Here is a 22,351-nt window from a genome sequence, read left to right as displayed (position 1 = left end):
TGCTCTTTGATGTGAGAAGAGCTAGGGGAATTACACATGGCCAATTTCTTTTTTTTTTGGTATGATCCTCTTCCCCTCTGCCGTCTACCTCACCAAGATGATCCTCCTCACTGGCAAGACATCTGACTCCCATCGTACCCTCCAGTCTCACACAGAACCCCGGCTCCATGGAAATTCGTAATCTCACTGTGCTCCCCAGACCCGGTGAGTTGACAGACAGTAAGGGATTCACATTAAAACCTGGACCTCCAGATGTGTAAACAGCTTTTTGTGCACACCGGGGATCAGCCTTGGGAAGGAGTAACTGTGAAGTAAGCTACAACAGCTGCTCCAAGCGGGGATAGTAAAGCTTCTTCAGAGAGCATCCCACACGCACACAGATGCCTGAAAAAGCAAATCCTTTTCTCCATTTCACTCTGTTCTTTTGGCTAGATGTAATATGTGAAAGTCATGGATATTCATTGCACTAGGTAATGATGCTGGCTGGAAAAGCACGTATTTATAAAACTTTTCAGAGCAAGGCTCTTTCAAACCATCAAGAAAGTTTCAACAAATAGTATTCTAATAATGCTTAAGCTGTTGCAACATCTTCGTCCTTTCACATTAGCGTCAAACCACAACTTGATTGCTTTCTCCATGCATACTGTCAGTCATCATTCATAATTGCACACTGCATTCATTGTCAAGATATTTATTACCCCCATGCACTGTCATTCTGCTTCCATGATAATCATAAAGTAATTCATTATGCACTGATAAATGGAAATGGGTATAGAGGAAAATGCTGACAGCAAACTTGAGAGGCTTGCAAAACTTATCGGTGGAGGCAATTTACACTGAGTGTAAAGAAAATTAGATGCTATTTACACCCCCAGTGTAAATACTAACATACACTATTTGCATTTTGTCAAGTACATAGCATCCTATATAAACACTACCATTCAAATGTCTCTTATGTCTACCAAGGCTGCATTTATTTAATCTAAAAAAACTGTAAAATACGAATATTGCGAAATATTACTACTACTACAAATAATAAATTTTTTTTAATATATTTTAAAATGCAGTTTATGTCTGTGATAGCATCCATTACTCCCATCTTCAGTGCCACATGGTCCTTCAGAAATCATTCTAATATGCTGATTTTGTGCTCAAATAACATTTCATTTTGTTATAAATGTTAAAAAAAAGAGTTGTGCTGCTTAAATTTTTAATGGAAAATGTGAATTCTTTTTCTTTCAGGCTACCAATTGAAACAAGTTTCGTATTTATTTGTGTTGAAAAGGTTTCACACAAATTTCCATTGGCTTCAAAATTTAATTTTGTCCATAGCTTCATTCTATAATTCAACATGAGGGAACAATTCAAATTCTAATACTATTTTATATAAATAAACAAGTGGGCTTGGCACATTTATTTTTTCTTAAGCCTCCAGAACAGTGATGTGGTTTGTTTTGGTTCTAAATTTTACAATCATTTTAACTACAAACATATTGAGATTTCCTGATGAGAACGGAGACAAGAAACAATAGAGAGAAGAGATGGAGGATGGCATAAGAAAATACCACAAGCCAAATGTAAACTCAGGTTGTCCATGCAAAGATACTAATACACATGCTTTACACTCCATGCCACTTTTTCAATATCCAACTCAGACAACATTTGGTAGGTTCCACCAGACTCTTGGGGTTCCCTGCATGGCCAGTGCTATTTACACCTTCTGCAAATAAACAATTTCCAAAAACTGACAGAAACTATGATACATCTAGCACGAACAAACTAAACCAGCAAAGCCTCAAGGCCTCGTTTCTCACCTCTGACGACAATGTTGGTGGATTTCTTTGCAGGATTACCCACGTTGTTACTGGCTACACAGCTGTAAACACCAGCATCCTCTGTACTGATGGCAGGTATTGTGAGGGTCTCACTGTTGAGATTGCTCTTCTTTGGAAGCTCTTCATTGTTCCGAACCCATGTCAGGGTCGGGGTGGGCTCGCCTCCAGAGATGATGCACACCAGGACCACTGTCTGTCCAGGGTTGGCCACAATGGGGTCTTCCACAAGCAGCTTAATAGTCGGGGAGGCTAGGACAAAAACAGACAGGGTAACTCTTATCATCTTTATGTGAAATACCTATTTTCTTTTTTAAAAGGACACTTGCTGCTGCACTTACATGGTGTTTGACATTTACGTCAAGCAAACGCACGTATTACAGTTGGCTAGAAGTGATGTCTTGCAGTTTAAAAAGTTTGACAATTTAGTATTTTCCTCACACACACCTATTGTTTCGCTTCAGAAGACACTGATTCATCAACTGGGGTTAAATGGATTACCATCGTCTTTACGTCAAGTGAACGCATATATGACAGCTGGCCAGAAGTGATGGTTTATAGTTTAAAAAGTTTAACATATCAGTATTTTTCTTACACACTCCTATCATTCCACTTGGGAAGACATTGATTCAACAACTGGGGTTGTATGGATTACCATTCTGTATGCTTTGCACAGCTAATGCGTTTATATTTTAAAAAGTGGTGTTTACAATTATCACCCAAAGGGAGTGATTTACTTGGTCCCGTAATGCAATAGGTGACCATATCCAATCTATATAATCAAGGCCTTCTCCCATGAGCACACTGGCACGCTGTGATGTAAGGGCCTTCAAGTTGGCAAAGCAATCAGTCAATCCCCGGGATTGTGCCACGATCATCCTCATCAGCCAACGTGCTGCCAGAAATGCACTGAGAGACAGAAAAGAGGTGAGAAAGAAGTATAGTGCAAGAAAATGAGCGGGATGGGAGGGGTGGTGGAGTGAGAGAGGAAGATAGAGAAACAGAGATGGCCGGAGGGAAAGGTCTGCCGACTCTGTTCATTCTTTAATGGATTCCGTAAAGGTCAGGTCTTCGCCGCAGTAGCATGTGAAGCCCACCGAGACAGATAAGGAGCACAGGGACCCGCAGGGCCATTTCCTTAAGAATATGGTTTTGCCATGGACTGAATTAACTGCAAGGCCAGTGGTGAAAACATCAGCCCGGGGTGGTTTCTTCAGCCATCAACTGACGAAGGAGGAGAAAAGTAGCAGCAGGCCTCTAAATGTAACAGGCGTAACATACTCAATAACACATGCAGCACTCACAGCTCGCTGATTATCAGACCACACAGCACTTGTGGTGACAAGAGCCTCAGGGCACTTCCTTTTGAGAGTTGCTTCTGTGGTGCTGCTCGCATGTAATTTCTTACTCGTTGGACGGCTCAAATATAGCAGAAGGAGACTAAAATAACAGACAATGCTGTGCACGAGGAGGAGGCATTGGTATCGCTCTCACCAGTTTTGTTGGTGAGCCGGAATAGCAAACTCTTGTCGGGGATGCCACAGACATTGCGGACAGAGGCAGTGCACGTGTAGTTAGCGTAGTCCTGAGGACGCAAGTTCTTTAGCTTCAGGATCTTGGTCTCCCCCTGCAAACCAAGCAGAAGACATTGTATGAAGCAGAAACTCAGCGGGTTTTGCTTTTGTACACAGATTTTACACTGGACATGGAGATGATCTAACACAGCACCAAAAAAACTATTTAAATATTCTATTAATATTAATATTATTCAACTGTGAAAAAAATCCAACTTCCATTTTGTCAGACAAACTGTATTTTAAAGGCTGATTAAATTATTGAGTGTAGAAAAAGTCAACTTTTAGGTCATTCAGTATGATCAACTTACACAACTAAAATATTAAACATTAAGAACTTACTTGCTGTTACTTTTCAAATTCAGTGGTAAAGGTCCAACTAAGGCTGCTGAGCATGCTCAGTTTGATCAGTAATGATGCACTTAAAAAATTGTTAATTAAAATAAAATAAATGAAAATAAAATAGATACATGCTATCATTGCTCAGAAATCAAAAACTGATCTTCTCTACACATAAAACACTATTCGGAACACATCCAACAAGCCAAAGGATATAGGAAAAAACTAGCCATATCCAATTAATCTGACTTTATCTGAGCTTTTTTGTGCTTTAAAAGACTTCTGCTAATTTGCTCATTTTGGTCTTGTACCCCCTTCGGCTACTGGAGCTTTATAGAGTAATCTTACACAATTTGAAAGTCCTGAGAGTTTCATTTTACAATACAGCATTGGTTTTTAATTGGTGGTTAGCGACCCCAAAAAAATTGTCGCAGATCTATACTGATCACAAACAGCATGGAAAACAATGCTATGCCATATAATGGTGCATGGTTAGGATGGCAAAATAATAAGGTTATATTTTGAAGCCAAACCAGTTAAGAACCAGTTGATTACGTGCACAAGCGACTCACTTCTATCTAATAATAAGTAACTTATTTTTGTATCATCTTTACATGAGGTCAATCTCTACAAAGACAGGCATTTTAAAGTCCATCAGTTAAAAATAGAAGCACTGCTTGATACCAAAATCTTCTGAAGATACTTAGCTTTTGATCTGCTTTTTAACCCGAGACATTGACAGAAAGCTGCAGTGCATTAGTTTCATATTCATAGTTCTGAAGAGGCTGAAAGATAAAGAAGGCTCTATTGAAAATAACATGCAGAATCTCCTTTAAGTGCACAGACTAATGTTGCGTGATTGATTCTCTGTAGGGAATAAGAAGAGCGAAACAGGTCCTGAAATACCCTGTGTCTTAGGACTAATTACCAGCATGGATCCACTCTGGGCCAATCACTGTGCCATATCGGATGTGACAAAGCAGTGTTTTGAAAGCAGACTTTTTTTTAACTGTCAGATGATGTGCGTCCTCCTGGACCAGATAACACTCAAAATGTCAAACTGATGCTCCCTCTTTTTCTCTCCTGATAGCTGAAACATCTTTCATGCAAGAGCAATTAAGTTCATCAGATGTTTTCAAGCAACTCAGGCTTTCATATTCTCTCATTTTAAAGTTATAGTGTTAAATGTCAATACTGATGCACACTGTATATCAGCTATTTTACAATGGCCTCAAACATAGCAAATCTAATCCGAATTTAAAGTAGTTTAATTTAATTTAATGCCATATATTTAATTTATAAAATTGTCAGCAAAAACAACAATATAGTGATATATATGGGTACTGTGATATAAAATAATTAATGCTCTCTTCAATTGTTGTCATACTCCTAGCGTATATTGACCATTTTAACACTATTGATGCAGTTATGTTACCATTCAAAAGGTTGGAGTCTGTAAGATTTTTTCATACTTTTAAAAGTGTTTTATGCTTTTTTTTTTTTTTTACCAAGATTGCATTTATTTAAATAAAAATACAGAAAAACAGCAATATTTTGGAATATTATTATAATTGGAAATAACTGTTTTCTATTTTACTGTATTTTATAATGTTTTTTATCCCTGTGTTGGCAAGGCTGAATTTTCAGCAGCCATTACTCTAGTCTTCAGTGTCACATGATCCTTCAGAAATCATTCATGCTTTTCTTATCAATATTGAAAACTGCTGATTAACATTTTGTGGAATATATTTGTAATGAATAGAAAGTTCAAAAGATCAGCATTTAAAATAAATCTTTATAAACATTATGCATTTCTGTCACTTTTGATGAATTTAATGCATCCTTGCTGAAAAGAAGAAATCAACTGTTTTAAATGAAATCTACTGACCTCAGACTTTTAAATAGCAGTGTATATGCACACATATACTATAAATTGACATTACTGCTTTGAATACAGTACGTCTGAGCTAACGTCTCACCTGTGTGAAGAACGGCTCATAGATCTCCACACCCTTGTCCGAACCTTGAGACAGGAACTCCCTCCCCCGTCTCCAGCTGTACCGCACTGGAGGGTTTGAATTGGCAGCACACCGCAGGAACACTGTCCTCTCATAGTAGAACTGTTCCTTTGCCTCTCCTATACTCTGATGGACCGTCACAATGGGGTCATCTAAATCTGAAATGTAAACGGATGGGTCGATCACACTGATTTAACATCGCTCAAATTGCCCTGAAAAATGGCTATGAGACTTTTGCGCAGATGGTGGTAGACAGCAATAGCCATCTAGAACTCTAGCTAGGTATATTTAAAAAAGGCTTCAATAAACACAGGCATGTAGGACTGAAGTATGGAAATGACAGCATGTAAATAAACAGAAAACTAGGTTACAGGTAAACAACAACTTCCATATTTAGGTTTATTTATGCCACACTTCATGCATTCATATTCATGCCCCAATTCAAAAAAGTCATAAGCTCAATTCAAATGCACATGTCACTACTAGCATTAAGTTGTTGCTAAATATACCTTAATATGTGATAATAATTCCAACATTATAGTGTGATTTTTCCCTGTTTCCTTCCAAGCTGCTCAGAGATTGAAGGCATAATTTGTCGAATTGCTTAATGAGCCAAAAACGACCTAAATTAAGAAGAAGCCCATAAAAGAATTGAAATTTACTGGAGCGCAATTCATACAGTAGCCTATTCATTACGGTCCAAGATAGACATAAATTACTTTCTACATTTTTAACTCATTTAAAACCAACCTAATCCATTAAACACCAGTTAAAACGCATATATGTTATTGAGATCAAATGCAATCTGGTAACACTTTACAATAAGGTTCTTAGTTCATGCAATATCTAAGATATAACAAATTAATATTAATCAGCATCAATAAATGCTGTAAACACATTGTTTATTGTTTGATCGTGCATTAACTAATGTTAACACATTGAATCGCACTGTAAAGTGTTACCTGAAATGTGTATTCAGTTATTAAAGATCCAAACAGCATTCATCTCGTCATTTTCATAAAATTTGTGCAACAGATTCTGATGAAAGCACAGCCTTGCGATAGCATCAAACTATTTTTATTTACTCTTTTAGTTCCGTCTGGAAAAATCTATAAATTTAAACACTTTGAAAACAGCAGTAAGTGGGTGCAGAAACATACAAGCGTTAACAGCAAACATAATGTCTAAAATGATGGACCACTTGGGCACCTGTATTTTGGCGCTTGAATCGTGAGTATTTTTACAACCGTAATTTTTTTCAAGAGCCACAGTAATTATCATAGAGTGCTTGAACGAGGAGCCATGTGCTTTTACAGACTGCCCTCAAAGCACAAACCTTCCTCGACTCTCAGCTATAAATACACCAAGCCTTTCAAAATCTTTCTTTCTCTTGTTTGAAATCATTAATCAATCTGCTCAGTAACTATTTGACTGACAGCATTGGTGATATTTTCCAGCACACCAGGTGATATTTTTAATACTTTCACGAAACAGAAAGTCATACAGGTTTGGGTGAGTAAATGATGACAGAAAATTGTCTCTTTTATTGGAAAAAGGTCACTGATTTATTCACGATCCAAGGCTGAAGTTGACCACTTTGGGACTAATATAAACCTGAATGCAATCAATATCGCTACTGTCCATCTTGAGTGCTTTAAACGAATGACTAGTGAGTGCTGCCACACTCAGAGACAACGTGGGCACTCCAAATCGAAGCACTCTGTTGTTTATCGGCAGTGTGTTGGCTGTTCTTTATCAATGACATGTATCTAGGCTTTGATCACTGCATCAGGAGTAGCATGTCTCTGATCGATAAAAGCGAGTGCCCACCAGCGAATAGTCCACCATGAAGCTGGAATAAAAATGACAAGCTGAGGCCTGTTCTCTAATTCAAGGGTAATGACTTGCTCCTCATTGTCTCCCCACGGCAATGCTGCCTGCCATCGTCCATCGCTCCTCCTATTCATCTCTCTGTGCTACCGTAAATCACTTTACAACATCTATGGCTCCTCCGTGTCTGTAGGGAACAGAGGCAACACACAACTCCTTTTTTGACAGGTCGTGATAGCTTTTGATGGTTCCGATAGCAGAGGAGTAAACCTTTGAAACTTGGAAAAATTCAGGAGCAAGCTTACTGACACTGATGTCTCTTTGAAGAATAATCCTCATTTTCATTTCACTCATTCATTAAACCTCTCATTTTACGCATTTCGTCACCTATTCAAAGGCTTGAATTTGATTTCAACAAAGTTGCCAGACCTTCAACGAGAAGTGCCTTTAAGTCGATAATGAGGCCATGTGGCATCTCGAAGAAAATAAAAGTGTTCACGGACTTAAAATGATGATGTGTGTGAGTGCAATACTCTTTGAAAGAGACCTAGATGAGATATGCTCTTATGATGAGTCATATAAAAAAATCTGACTGTCTGGCTTTTGATGATCTAAGAATGTGCTAGACAAGAAATACATGAAATAACACATGCTCCATTATAGCCCAGATATTGCAAGTCCGACCATATCAGAGGTAATTCATTTCAAACATAAAGTGGTAATGAAACATAGGCAGAGTTAATGGTTTCCATAAATCACTAGTATGATGAGACACCTCAATGTATTCTTTGATATATTTTAAGTTTGCGGTTGGAAAGATTTTTAATGTTTTTGAAAAGAAGTCTCTTTTGCTTAAGGGATGCATGTATTTGATCAAACATATTGTGAAATATTATTTTAATTTAAAAGAGCCATTTTCTATTTAAATATATTTTAAAAATCATCATCACAAAAAGTCATTTATTTCTGTGATGGCAAAGCTGCATTTTCAGAATCATTACTCCAGTCTTCAGTGTCACATGATCCTTCAGAAATCATTCTAATATGTTGATTTGGTGCTCAAGAAACATTATCAATGTTGAAAACAGTTTTAATTAATAGATTTTTAATGAATAAAAAGGTTAGCATTTAATGATAACAGCATTTATTTGAAATATAAATATTTTGTAACATTAGCAATGTGCTTACTGTCATTTTAAATAAATTTAATGCATCAAATATTAATTTATAAAAAAAACAATGACACAATGTAAAAAATATATATATCTGGTAAAATTTCACATACAGTATATAGCAATGCAAACTTGTAGCTGTTGCAGATAGCATAACTAAGTAATATTATACAGAAAGTGCCTTGTGGGTACAACGTTGAAGGATTTAAATGTATATTATTAGTAAATGTCCTAATACAGTATTTTGTTTCCTTGAGCACTGCCTTGTGTCATTGTCCATTCATTAACACATTTTGCTATTGTGTCTGTATCATTAAATGACACCATAAGTGGCTAAAATATTTTCTAAGCAGTTATTTAGCAGATGCTTTTATTCAAAGTGACTTACAGTACACTTATTTCAGGGACATGCATTGCTGAAGGGCACAAAGGTTGTGGCTAATGGCTAGCTCCTTAAGAGGCTGAGATTTAGTCACTATAACACCCTGTTTTGTTAGTGAATATTGTGCTAAAGTAGGCATGTAAAATGTGCTTGGAATTTGTGCCACTGTCTCTCTCCAAGCTGCATAAAGCAGCAAGTGAGAAACACATTAACGCTTAGAAAACGTTCTGGCCCATTATAAACAATGCTGGAAGGTCATCCAGCCATGATAAATTATTTAGATTACTGTGCCTAACATTTATTATTTATTTCAGAGAAATGGGTTTGAATAATGGGGGCTCGTAATAGCTTAACAAGCAAAGGATTTAAAAAATCCCCAGTTTTTTTAACTATTTTTTTTTCATAATCATGAAAAAAGGAAAGAGAAATGCAAATATAGAAATATGAAAATGAAATATGAATATGAAAAAAAAATAAAAAAAAATTTTTTTCGGAAAGCTTGAAGTTATATAAGCTTTAAAAAAACAATAAGAGTACTCGATTAATAATCCAAATAATCATTATTATGCTGCATGATATAATATATAACTTTTGTAATACACATATAATTTTGATAAAGCAATTGTTGCAATGCTACAATCAAAAGTTTCGGTTTCCTTTTCTTTGTTGGTTTATAAAATTGAGGTTACAGCATAAAAGCAACAGTGAACCCAGAAGGTACTACAGCAAACAATTCTGCTTATAAGTGTGTATTTCCAACTGATTATCCATGATTCGTAACCTGAGGATTTAAGTGAAGTGCTGAATCAAGGTTGAGTATGCACCTCAAAAGCTAAAAGAGAGATGCAGGCACAGTCAGCAAAGGCTAATACCAAGCTATCGTTGCCTTGCAAGAGTGTGTGTCAAGTGTGTGGTTTTTTTGCCGACAGGCGGATGAGCTTGTTAACTCACAGTAGACGTCCACTCGGATGGATTTGATGGCAGGAGTGCCGAGGCCGTTCTCAGCCTTACAGTAATAGCGGCCGCCCTGGTGCCTCTGGATGCGGGTTATGCGCAGTGTCTCGTTGAATACGCTGGAATCCTGGAAGCGGTCAGTAGCACTTCCTGCTGTCTTGGTCCATCGTATCTGACATGGGACAAACAGAGAGAGAAAAAAATCACATCAGCTCAGAAAGAAACTCATCAGCTAGTGGCTTAAAACTAGCCTACTACCTTCCTTAGAGCACATGAATTGGGTAAAAAAAACAAGATAATAATTAAATCATTGTTTCAATAACATAAAATATGACAACAATGGTGGCATCGATTTTGCAATTTTTGCTAGCTCAAATTATGATAAAAACAGAATTTTCAGGCTGGGGCTTATGCATATTTGCATTCTCTACAGTAAAAAAAACAGACAATGCCTCAATATAAAAAAGAATGGCTCTTTTACCTGAAAGACGGGACCTTCATTCCTACAGATGCCATAATAAATGTGGCGATTTTCCCATTAGTTTTTCTGTGAGTGGTTCATCTCCTCTATATCGGTCTCTGGTGAAGCACATTGGCTCATAGACACTTTAATCAAAAGTTTTAAACAAAATTATGATAATGTTGCTGAGTTTAAAAGTCAACATGAAATAGCATTCTGTCATGACAACTCTCGGAGGGATTGGCATGGTAATGCACATGACAATGTTAATGTATTTGGTCTTGGCGGCATAGATCTGCTACGCTGCTGCGGCAGAGCGAGTACCGAGACTTGCTACTGCCAATACATCCACAACATGCTACTGTGAGCATGTAAGAAGTACTGCTGCTGCACATATAACATGGATAACCCCCATAGCATACATAATCACCCCGTAGCAGATCTATACAGGTGGAGCTGGGGAAGGTGGAGGTGGAGGGTTTCTGGAGTGCACTGCAAACTGCTACCACAAACATTAGTTAAGTATTTGAATGTTGAGCAGCGAGCTCATTGGCTACCGATACAGGAGAGAACCAATCAGCTGTGATGATGATGTCATTATGTCATACTGAGTTAGATCTATCGGAGTATATATTGATATCGGAGCATATTTTGAATCATCATTTTAATTTTAGTTTAATTTTAATAATTTTGCTATGTGCTTTTGTAATTTTATTAGCTTTTTAAATATTTCCATTTATATATATATATTTTTTTACCTTGCACAGTAAATTTAGCACATTTCAAATTAAACATTTGCTTTAGTTAGTTGACAAGGCAACATTTATAATTTTCTTTTTAGTTTATCATCCTATATTTAATTAATTTTTTAGATTTATTTCAATTACTGAAAACAATATTTAAAAGTTGTAGTTTTAGGGTGTTTTCACACCTGTAGATCGATTGCTTTTTTCCAAAACAGGGATTCAAATGATTACAATGTTGCTTTTTATTCTTGGTGCGGTTCGCTTCACACAGCAAAGTTTCTAAACGGACCAAATTTGTTAATACAAGTCACGCGCGAGTAAACTGTTCTCTCATTGGTCAAAGTTCCACGGTTTATTTTCCGGGATTCCACTGAGCTGTCACAGCTGTCATCTGTCAGAATGGAACAATAACAGCTTTGCGGGCTTATTGTTGTTTTTTTTTGTAGCTGTCGTTAATAATAATTTATCATTTTGAGCAGGAGTCCAGGATTGATTGGGAAAACATTTTTAAAATGCACATACTACACAGAAGAGCAATAAGACGGCATTATAAAACAAAAAAGTGCGCTTTAATTTTTGAATGGCGAAGACGTGCTCACACACAGACATTCACAGGTTCATTTTTATGTATTAGCAAAACAACAAAGCTAATGCTTTTCACAGAACTTACGTAATTACCCATTATACATTGTGATATAGCCTGGTTCGTTGGTCCGTTGGATCGGATTGCTTTCTCACTACAACCGAACCGCTCCAGAGTTCGTTTTCAATCGAGCCGAGACCACCTCGTTCAGGCGATCTCGGACCGATTGTTTTGGCGCGGATCCGAGTGCAATTGCCGTGTTCACATATGCCCAAACGAACCGTGCTAAGGGGGGAAACGCGCCAGGTTCCGAAACAACAGGCCATGTGTGAAAACACCCTTAGTTAACAATAACAACACTGACATCAAAGCACTAACAATTCTTCTTACTTCCATACTTAGATGTATTTCTGAGAACAACAGGATATGCAACAACACTGAAAAAAAGGTACTTTGCCATGGCATATTTTCTCCCCAACACTATATGAAATAGCTTGGGGCAGTGATGTTTCTAATACAGAAGAATCCTTTCCAGTTCATATTACAAGTTTTGTCATACCACTGTGTAATGAGTCTAATATTGAAAAATAGCAACTAAATGTGCTATTGAAAATATTACAGTGACTTTCTAATCATGATGCTACTGTTTACATTAAGGTTTTGACTTGGAAATAAGGCAAATACTCTACCACAAATCTGATCTCCAGATCAATACATGGCATAAGCTCTATTTGGATGGTAATTATTTCTCAGCAGGATGTCTGTAAAACAAAATCTGCATGTCATGAATTTGGATCGCAATTAATTCACAGAGGATGGAGGTCTTCTGTGATTTGACAGCCTGGAAGTTTCTCACATGGTCTACACAATTTGCCTCTAAATTATGTTTTTTCTTAGTCACTCCACATAATAACATGTATAAACTACAGGTTTATTTAACTAAATATATTTATATTAATACCCAGTTTTACCAGTTCACATGATTTGCCTGTTATTATGTTCTTTCTTTGTCACCCCAACATGTTTATTCTACAGGTTTATATATTAAGGCATATTCACAATTGCCCATTGTATCCATTTACACAATCTGCCTTTAACTTATTTGGTCACTCCACATATATACAGGTTTATAGATCAAAATAATTTTATATTAATGTCCAATTTTACAAGTTTACATGATTTGCCTCTAAATCGTTTTTTTCTTAGTCGCTCCACATAATAATGGTCCTGTCACGGTTATGCTGCTGTGGCTGAAGGAAGGAGCACGGAGACGAAGGAGTTGCAATATTCACAGTCTTTATTATATCCGAACTGGAGAAAACACAGGGGAATCAGGAGACACACACGCAGCACGAGGAGTAGACGTTTACAATACTGGACGAAGAACTGAAAAAAGGGAAACCATTAAATACACAGGACTAGAGGGACACAATGAGGAACACCTGAAATCAATTACATAATAAACATTGGAAACACCTGTGACAAATTAAACTAATCAGGGAACAGGAAGAGCAAATAAGGACATAAACAGCACATGGAGCATGTGGGGGAAGAAAACACACACAGACAGGCTCTGGAGGTCCCTCAGGACAGACACTGGACGGCGGGCCTCTAGAGCGGTACCCGTTTGGGGCGACATGGCACAGCAGGCAGCTCGGGGCGCCATGGCGGAGCAGGGAACTCAGGGGGCCACGGCGGATCAAACAGTTTGGGGCACCATGGCGGATCGGGCAGACTAGGAGGCCATGGAGAAGCAGGCAGACTAGGAAGCCATGGTGGAACAGACAGTTCAGGAGGCCATGGCGGAGCAGGCAGTTCAGGAGGTCATGGTGGAGTAGGCAGTTCAGGAGGCCATGGCGGAGCAGGCAGTTCAGGAAGCCATGGCGGAGCAGGCAGTTCAGGAGGCCATGGTGGAGCAGGGAGCTCGGGGAGCCTAGCTTCGCCACTCGGCCCGGCCTCCACGGATGGACCCCTAATACCCCCCCACCCCCCCAAAAAATCCTTGGGGAGAATATAGTCTTTAGCAGCCCTCCGTAGACCTAACTTGGGACGTGGGAACTGGAGCCCTCCTTGGGCTATAATCGGGGACTGGAGCCCTCTCTGGGCTAAACTCGGGGACAGGAGCCCTCACTGGGCTAGACTCTGGGACTGGAGCCCTCTCTGGGCTAAACTCAGGGACAGGAACCCTCACTGGGCTAAACTCGGGGACTGGAGCCCTCTCTGTGCTAAACTCGGGAACCGGAGCCCTCCGTGGGCTAAACTCGGGAACAGGAGCCCTCTCTGGGCTTAACACAGGAGCTGGAGCCCTCCTTGGGCTGAATTCGGGGGCTGGAGCCGACACTGGAGCGAGCTCTGGGGCTAGGATGAGGGCGGAGGACAGTCTTTTTCTCCTCATCCTCCACCTTTGGTTAGAGGACATCGGCACAGCTGGCGGGCTTGTTCTGGAATGCCAGCAGGCTGGTTCTGGATCGGGGCTGGACGCTCTCCAGACACCGGAGGATCTCTTCCATCCAGCTCAGTCCCTAGGTGTCTGGGAGGTCCATGGGGTGATGTTAGTTGTCCCCAAGCCAGAACAGAGAATTGATGGTGGCATCATCCAATGCCGTTGCCATGGCGAGCCCACAGAATCCCCAGGTGCACTCGAAGAAGGGGAGACTAAGGCAGAGAAACGAGCTGCGATTTCCATGATCTCGGGGGGAAAACAAACGGAAAACCAAAACACTTTTAAAAACGGAAAACAAACATGGGGAGAGGGGGCACCGCTTACTGTCCTGGGTGCTGTCTTCTGTCACGGTTATGCTGCTGTGGCGGAACAAAGGAGCACGGAGACGAAGGAGTTGCAATATTCGCAGTCTTTATTATATCCGAACTGGAGAAAACACAGGGGAATCAGGAGACACACACGCAGCACGAGGAGTAGACGTTTACAATACTGGACAAAGAACTCAAAACAGGAAACCATTAAATACACAGGACTAGAGGGACACAATGTGGAACAGCTGAAATCAATGACATAATAAACATTGGAAACACCTGAGACAAATTAACCTAATCAGGGAACAGGAACAGGAAGGCCAAATAAGGACATAAACAGCACATGGAGCACGTGGGGGAAGAAAACACACACAGACACGGAACAGAGTCTGACAGGTCCATTTGAACAGTTTACACAATTTATCTTAGTCACTGTGGTGGGGTGGTGACTTATTTTATTTATATTTTTTAATCGGTACATTTCTGTAATAGTCCCCATTATCAAAATAAGCAAATGCTTTTCACAACACATAGCATCAAATAGTTTGGCTACGGCACATAGAGGTGGTCTATAAATGATTTTCAAAACTATTTTTCTATCGATTCATTCTTGCAAACTGTTCGATTTAAAACAGAATTAAATTTGCACACAAACCTAGCGCTCGACTGCAAACAGCATGAAATTCAGCACAGCATTTTCTCTCGAGATGTGGAAGACACCAAGATTTTTGATTCAGACAGCAATTAAATCACTGACTACCACCTGTAAATGCTGAAATAACATACATTCCATGAAGAGGAATATATTTACAGCTTGAGTAGGACTACAGAATATTTATCAAAACAGTAAATATGTTTAATATACTGTATGAATACCACTTTTAGAACAACATGACACCAAGCTATTATTGCCTTACTTAATTGCCTCATTAAAATTTTATATGGCAAACAAACATTTTTCATGGTAAACAAACAAATAATGTGCATCTCAAATAGCAATTCACTTTTTTAATACCAACACACATACACACACACACACACACACACACACACACACACAGAGGTTTGTTTTTGTGAAAAGTGGGGACATCCCATAGGCGTAATGGTTTTTATACTGTACAGACCGCATATTCGATTGCCCTACACCAACCCTACCCCTAAACCTACCCCTTACAGGAAACTTTGTGCTATTTCAGATTTTCAATACACTCCATTCTGTGTGATTTATAAGCGTTTTGAAAAGTGGGGACATGGGGTAATGTCCTGAAAAGTCACCTTCTCCTTGTAATACCTATGTCATACCTTTGTCATTATACAAATTTATGTCCTCATTTGTCACAAAAACGTGCGCGCGCACACACACACACACAAATACAGTATAAGCCAGAAGGAAGCATGGAGAGACGAGGGAAAAGACGCTGCCCACGAAGCTCAGCTGGGCATAGAGAGAGGGAGAGAGATTCTGTAGCTCCCTCTGTGTACTTGTCTGCCAACCAGCCAGACAAGTGGAGCAAATTGCCCATTCAGGCCTGGCTTGGCCTTACCAAGTCCTGAGTGAGACTTACTGTGTAGATGACCTACATTACAACAGAACCCCCCTTTATCATCCCTGCTGCTCAAGAACCTCAGAGGCGGGAGCAACTCAGCTTGAGTCCAGCTACAAAGATCAAAGCTCCGCCTTCCTCTTGCAAGCAGCAACTTCTTCCTCACCCCAACTATTAGCCCCTCTCTTACTAATTGAAAGCATTTTCAGCTTTGCAATTTCAAAAGACCAAGCGTTGCTTTCGCCTAGGCCTTGGTTTTCTTCTTGTGAAGGTCTATGAAGAAAAAAAAACGACGGTTAGGGGCGCAACAGAGTCGTAACCTTTGGAAGTGGCAGAATGAAATCCATTTCATGCTTTGCTGAGGATGGAGGGCGGGCAGATTTGTTTACACACGTATTGGATGTTGGTTAGGAATAATGGCGTATTGGAACTCGCAGGGCTTAGATACGCTGGCTTTCTTTGTGAGCTCGAACAGAAAATAAGGCACCTAGAGAAAAGTGCTTAGCCCTGTATGTCTGCATGCACTGAGGTGGGCTATGGCTGACAGCACACAAATAGGAATTCCTACTTTCAGAGGTGAGAAAGTGGAACTGAATAATCGTTTGTGCATTATGTGACAGTAATTCAGCATAATACGTAAGAAAAGATGACCCACTCGAATCATTAAGACTTATTGTACTTTAACTTCCTTCATTTAATGTATGCATTCAAGACTTTGGGACTGTGTGGAATAAAAAAGTAGCACATAAATCAAAAACCTCTGTTTTATTATTTATTTCTGTTAGTAGAGATCATGACTCAAGAGATATGTTGGGGGTGGAAAGTGAAAACAATTTGATGGCAGCCCACTGCCTTCACAACCAAAGTGCCTCCATAAATAGTCATAAAACAGTGGAAATGACAGCCCTCCAGACCTCAAGCCATATAATACAGGGGAAACATTGATTCCGAGTACAGGAGGGAAGGGACATTTTCACATTACAGTTATTGAAACTCAGGGTTTCACTTTAAAGGGCTAGTTTACCCCTAAATTAAATTTCTGTCCTCATTTACTCACTTTCATGTTGTTCCAAACCTGTATGACTTTATTCTGTGGAGCACAAATGAAGATATTTTGAAAAATGTGACCCTGGACCACAAAACCAGTCTTAAGTAGCACGGGTATATTTGTAGCAATAGCCAACAATACATTGTATGTTTTTCTTTTATTCCAAAAATCATTAGGATATTAAGTAAAGATCATGTTCTATGACGATATTATTTTTAAATTTCCTACTGTAAATATATCAAAACTTAATTTTTGATTAGTAATATGCATTGCTAAGAACTTCATTTGGACAGCTTTAAAGGCTATTTTCTCCATATTTAGATTTTTTTGGCACCCTCAGATTCCAGATTTTCAAATAGTTGTATCTCGGCCAAATATTGTCCTAACAAACAATACATCAATGGAAAGCTTATTTATTCAGCTTTCAAGTGATGTATAAATCTCAATTTTGAAAAATTGACCCTTATGACCCTTATAAGTTAGGGTTAGGGTAACATTTGTCTAACCCTAACCGGGGTTTTTTTTTTTTGGTCCATACAATGGAAGTCAATGGGGTCCAATGTATGTGTTTTGGACCCCAATTATATAGACAAAAACAGTTGAAACATTTTTTAAATATCCGTGGAACACAAAAGAAGATATTTTTAAGAATATTTCAGCTGTTTTTGTCCATACAGCTAATGGGGTCCACAAGTTTCAAGCTCCAAAAATGGAAAATCCAAAAATGTAATTCATATAACTAAAGTGATACAATTACATTGTATGATGATAATACTTAATTTTAAGTGGATATTCACTCCCAAATCAGAACAAATCAAATCACTGATCAACTAATAAATACAAATCTCAAATTAAATATGGCAACACACCAATAACATCAACCCCAAATGGACCCCTTTGACAAAAAAATGCATCAAATATATTTTTTGCGTTCCACAAAAGAAAGAAAATAGGCATAAGTATGACACATAAATTATGTCTTTATAATAAATAAAGACATCATTAAATTTTTTTTGATGAGCTATCCCTATTCTGTAATGTTATAACATGTTTATAACAATAAAATAACTATAAAAGGTACTCATGTCTGAAGTATTACAAACATCTCATCCTAATAATTTTGTCAAGTCTGAGATTTCTGCCCCTGCCAGCATTAAGTTGATCAGCACCAGAGAGTGCCTGAGCCAGAACACTGATGGGAGTTCTGTGACGACGGGCCCAGTGTGTCAAATGCAGACTGAATACACCCATAAAGAGCACTATATATAGCCTCCAGCCCCCTCAGTCTATCATAAAGCAGCCCTGGGCGTATCTTTCTCTGGCCCACTCACTGTCTGTGGGATCTATGGGAACTGGTTCAGTAATGGCAGAACTGAAACAAAGAGTTGGAGTTTTGAGAGTTCATGCTAATTACCAATTAATATGCTTTGCTGCATGGTAAGAAATCTATCTAAGATGACCCTGGTACTAATTTGACTAAGACAAAGATTCTGGAACAGAGCCATAAATAAAACCGTGGTAATTAAGGAACACGGCGAGTGCATTTGGTCACAATTTGCAGTACTAAGGACAACAGAAGACTTTAGTTGTCATATGTGGTTATGTATCATTTTGAATAAGATATTCAATCTTCATTCCATCTCCAGTGTTTTAAAAAAAATGTTTTACAATAAAATAAAAAATACATTATTTGTATAGTGTTAATAATATCTGTGTAACAGAACCTAAAGGGAGCTTTACATTTAAATAAGATGACAGGAAAGATTCTGTGATGTCACTAGAACCATGATAAAAATAGCTCTTAAGTTAGCAGAATATGCTGCTGGGATATAATTCTGAATGAATGTCAACAGAAAAAGACGTTTATGGGTCCAGATGGTGTAGTTACGGCATCAAACAGCAGGGGCTAAAGAGCCCATGCTAAACAGTCTGTCTTTGGACCAGTATATATACACATGCTTTGACTGGGATAGTAAAAGATTAAATGTTTGTCTGTTCCTAACAATTACACATGATGATCTTTGACACGTCATCCATTTCAGAACAACTTTTAGATTTTGTGTTTGTACTGTAGAAATAAGCTGTACCGGTACCAAGTACGCTTTCTAATTTTAGATAATAAATGTTCCTGTAGTGCATTTTCCGACAACCTACTGCATTATGTGATACCCTCTGCTTCAGATAGGTCTGGAAATAGTCATATTTCATGTTTACTGTCATTAACTTCTAAAAAGCAGAAATGGCAAGACTGCCTTAAAGTGGAAAAGAGTAGATAATTCATTAAAAATCTTTCCTTATTTACACTCAAGGTAAGGGAGTCAGCAAAAGCCGGAGATGAGATCAGAAGCGGCACACGTTCATTTATTCAAAATGAGGCTGCCAGCAAAAATCTTCCTATCTTTTTACAATGAAGACTGGGAGGCAAAAGCAGCACAGAACATTCAGTGCATTAGGGTTTTCACAGCCAAAAAATGCCCACTGCATGCACCAACACAACTGTTCGCTTAAACAATTAAAACAACAAATTGCTTCAATATCAGTCATCAAACATACAATTTAGAAGCATAAAATGATCCATAAATTGTTCTTTGCTTTAATTTGATAGTGGTTCTGTTTGATGTTGGACATAAAACAGACAAACCAACCCTAAACAGTACGGAGTAAATGTGGATGCATAAAAGGTTAAATTTTTGAATGGAAGATCCAAAGGGTAAAAATTGCAGATTTATTTTCACAAATTTTTTTGTCAATAATTCTGACCACATTCAAAATGCATGTTATTTTTATTTAGTACTGACCTGAATAAGATTTCACATAAAAGATGTTTACATATAGTCCACAAGAGAAAATAATAGTTGAATTTATAAAAATGATCCCGTTCAAAAGTTTAAATACCGTGTTGTTACCTGGATGATCCACAGCTGTTTTTTTGTGCGTTTGTTTGGTTTGTGAAAGCTGTTCATGAGTCCCTTGTTTGTTCTGAACAGTTAAAGTGCCAGCTGTTCTTCAAAAAAATTCTTTGTCCCAACAATTCTTTGTTTTTCAAGCATCTTTTGCATATTTGAACCCTTTCCAACAATGATTGTATGATCTTTTCACACTGAGGACAACTGAGGGACTTACATGCAACTGTTACAAAAAGTTCAAACGCCCACAGACGCTCCAGAAGGAAACATGATGCATTAAGAGCCTAAATATGATATTTAGGCAAAATAAGAAAAATTTACACATCTTCATTCCGTTTCAAAGATTACGCCCCTGGCCCTTAATGCATTGTTTTTCCTTCTGGATCATCAATAACCACTTGAACCTTTTGTAATAGTTGTATTTATATTATATATATATATATGGTTGGTTTGGTTCATGGCTTATATCTCAGAAACAAAGACATCTGTTTTTGAAAATGTTAATGGGAAAAATACTTCTGGAACAAAGGCAGCTAAAAAAGAAGGCAGTCACTGTTGCACTCTATAATTTTTGGCATACCTGCTGGTAGTTGCCATAACTACACCTATTAATGAGGGCCATTCAAAAGTAGCCATGAATTCTGACTATGTTTTTGTTTTATTTACAAGCAGCATATATCACTAACATTTCATTACAGGTACTATAACTAGATGTTTTACCAGTTTTTCAGTTTTGTTTTGGCAGCATTAAATATTTTTACAGCGTTTATGGCTCAGATTATTGACTCGATTGGCTAGAACTAAGAACCTGCAAGCAAAAATGGCAGATTTCAAATCACATACTTCCTGGGAGTCCTACGGCATCGATCATCTGACATTAAGATGAAATGGAATGTTAATAGACGGATTCCTACAGGTATTATAGACCTTCTTGCTCCCCTCCAGGTCCGGGGCACAAGGGGCAGCAGCTTCCTCCACTGGCTTGGCATTCCAGCCACTCCACTGTGCATGCAAACAGCCTGAGGAGAGATGCACTTAGCACTTAACAGCAACGGTGATGAGGCACCATTACTTTCAGGTGTACCTCATCACACACTGCCCATCCTGTTCATCTCTCATGCCTGCTACAGTGAACGAAATGGATGGCACAGCTCAGATTTGAGGAGAAGAGCGTCACAGGATCATTAAAATAATGCGAACTCCTCACAGAAACTGTGTGTAGAATGCAAAATGAAGGCTTACCTCAAAACTATGACTGCACACCGCCAGGAGGATTTCTTTGCAAACATTTAGATTTTAGGACTCTTCCTAGCGTTCTGAGGTCTGACAGTGCTCCTCGGGGAATCACTGAGCTCTTCTGCAGTCGTGCAGATTCAGTGATTTCCCTCGTGGCCGTCTCTACTCCTGCACTAACTCAGTGGGACTGCTCTTCCTCTCCACTGAAAATGCAGCACTGAGACCAAGATGAGAGGCGTAGAGTGCTGCCTATCTAAAACCGCACACAGGCTACGGGACTGATAAGCCCTCTGCAAGATACGACGAGGAGTGGGGCGTTGAGAGAATTAAGACCACTTGAGTGAGGGTGAAATGGAGAGTACTGCAGCGAGTCCAGAAGCGTAACAGATGAATGATACATACAGGAGTGCATGAAGCAGAAACACAGAATGTTGTTATCTTCCTCTGATAATCAAAATGTCATATTATTCAGGATTATATGGCGTCCTCTTTAGCTGAGAAGCATAACATTGATTTAGGACTCACAGTAGCACCATAATTCCTACCTATTTTGTTACTTGTTCATATCTGAGTAGCATATATGCTGGAGGTGAGTAGAAGAGAATGGTATTATGACAACTAAATGCATTTCAGGATGCCTACGATCAATTAAAATGAGATAAAAGCATCTATAACATCGTACAGTAGAAATATGACTTTAAAAGCCCCACGTTTGGGGTAAGTTGTGTTATGTTGAAGGGTAAGCTGAATCATCGGGAAACACTTGACAGATTTAAATTTCAAATAAAAATATGAATATAAATGAGAAAAATTTTCTAAAGCACAATCCCATTTCAGTCTTATTTGCCTGCAAATTATTCACATTTTCATAAATCAAGGAAATTCTTAATATTCAGAATATCTGAATACAGTTTTTTCTTTCTATCTATCTATCTATCTATCTATCTATCTATCTATCTATCTATCTATCTAT

The 22,351-nt window shown here is 38.5% G+C and overlaps 1 protein-coding gene across 1 annotated transcript in view; it reads right to left on the bottom strand.

Moving 5' to 3' along the window:
* The window catches only part of LOC107590901 (MAM domain-containing glycosylphosphatidylinositol anchor protein 2-like), a 192,126-nt gene that overhangs the window by 92,404 nt on the left and 77,371 nt on the right, over positions 1-22,351 (bottom strand). Inside the window, exons 3-6 of the mRNA XM_016279849.1 lie at positions 10,099-10,273; positions 5,725-5,921; positions 3,327-3,459; positions 1,815-2,084 (exon numbers count right to left, since the gene is read on the bottom strand). Coding sequence (XP_016135335.1) covers positions 1,815-2,084; positions 3,327-3,459; positions 5,725-5,921; positions 10,099-10,273 — 775 coding nt within the window. The remainder of the gene's footprint in view (positions 1-1,814; positions 2,085-3,326; positions 3,460-5,724; positions 5,922-10,098; positions 10,274-22,351) is intronic.

Source organism: Sinocyclocheilus grahami, unplaced genomic scaffold, assembly GCF_001515645.1.
Source record: "Sinocyclocheilus grahami isolate Dianchi unplaced genomic scaffold, SAMN03320097.WGS_v1.1 scaffold134.1, whole genome shotgun sequence".
Lineage (NCBI taxonomy): Eukaryota > Metazoa > Chordata > Actinopteri > Cypriniformes > Cyprinidae > Sinocyclocheilus > Sinocyclocheilus grahami.
The sequence above is the reverse complement of the archived record's forward strand: the minus strand, read 5'-3'. Positions and strand labels throughout refer to the sequence as shown.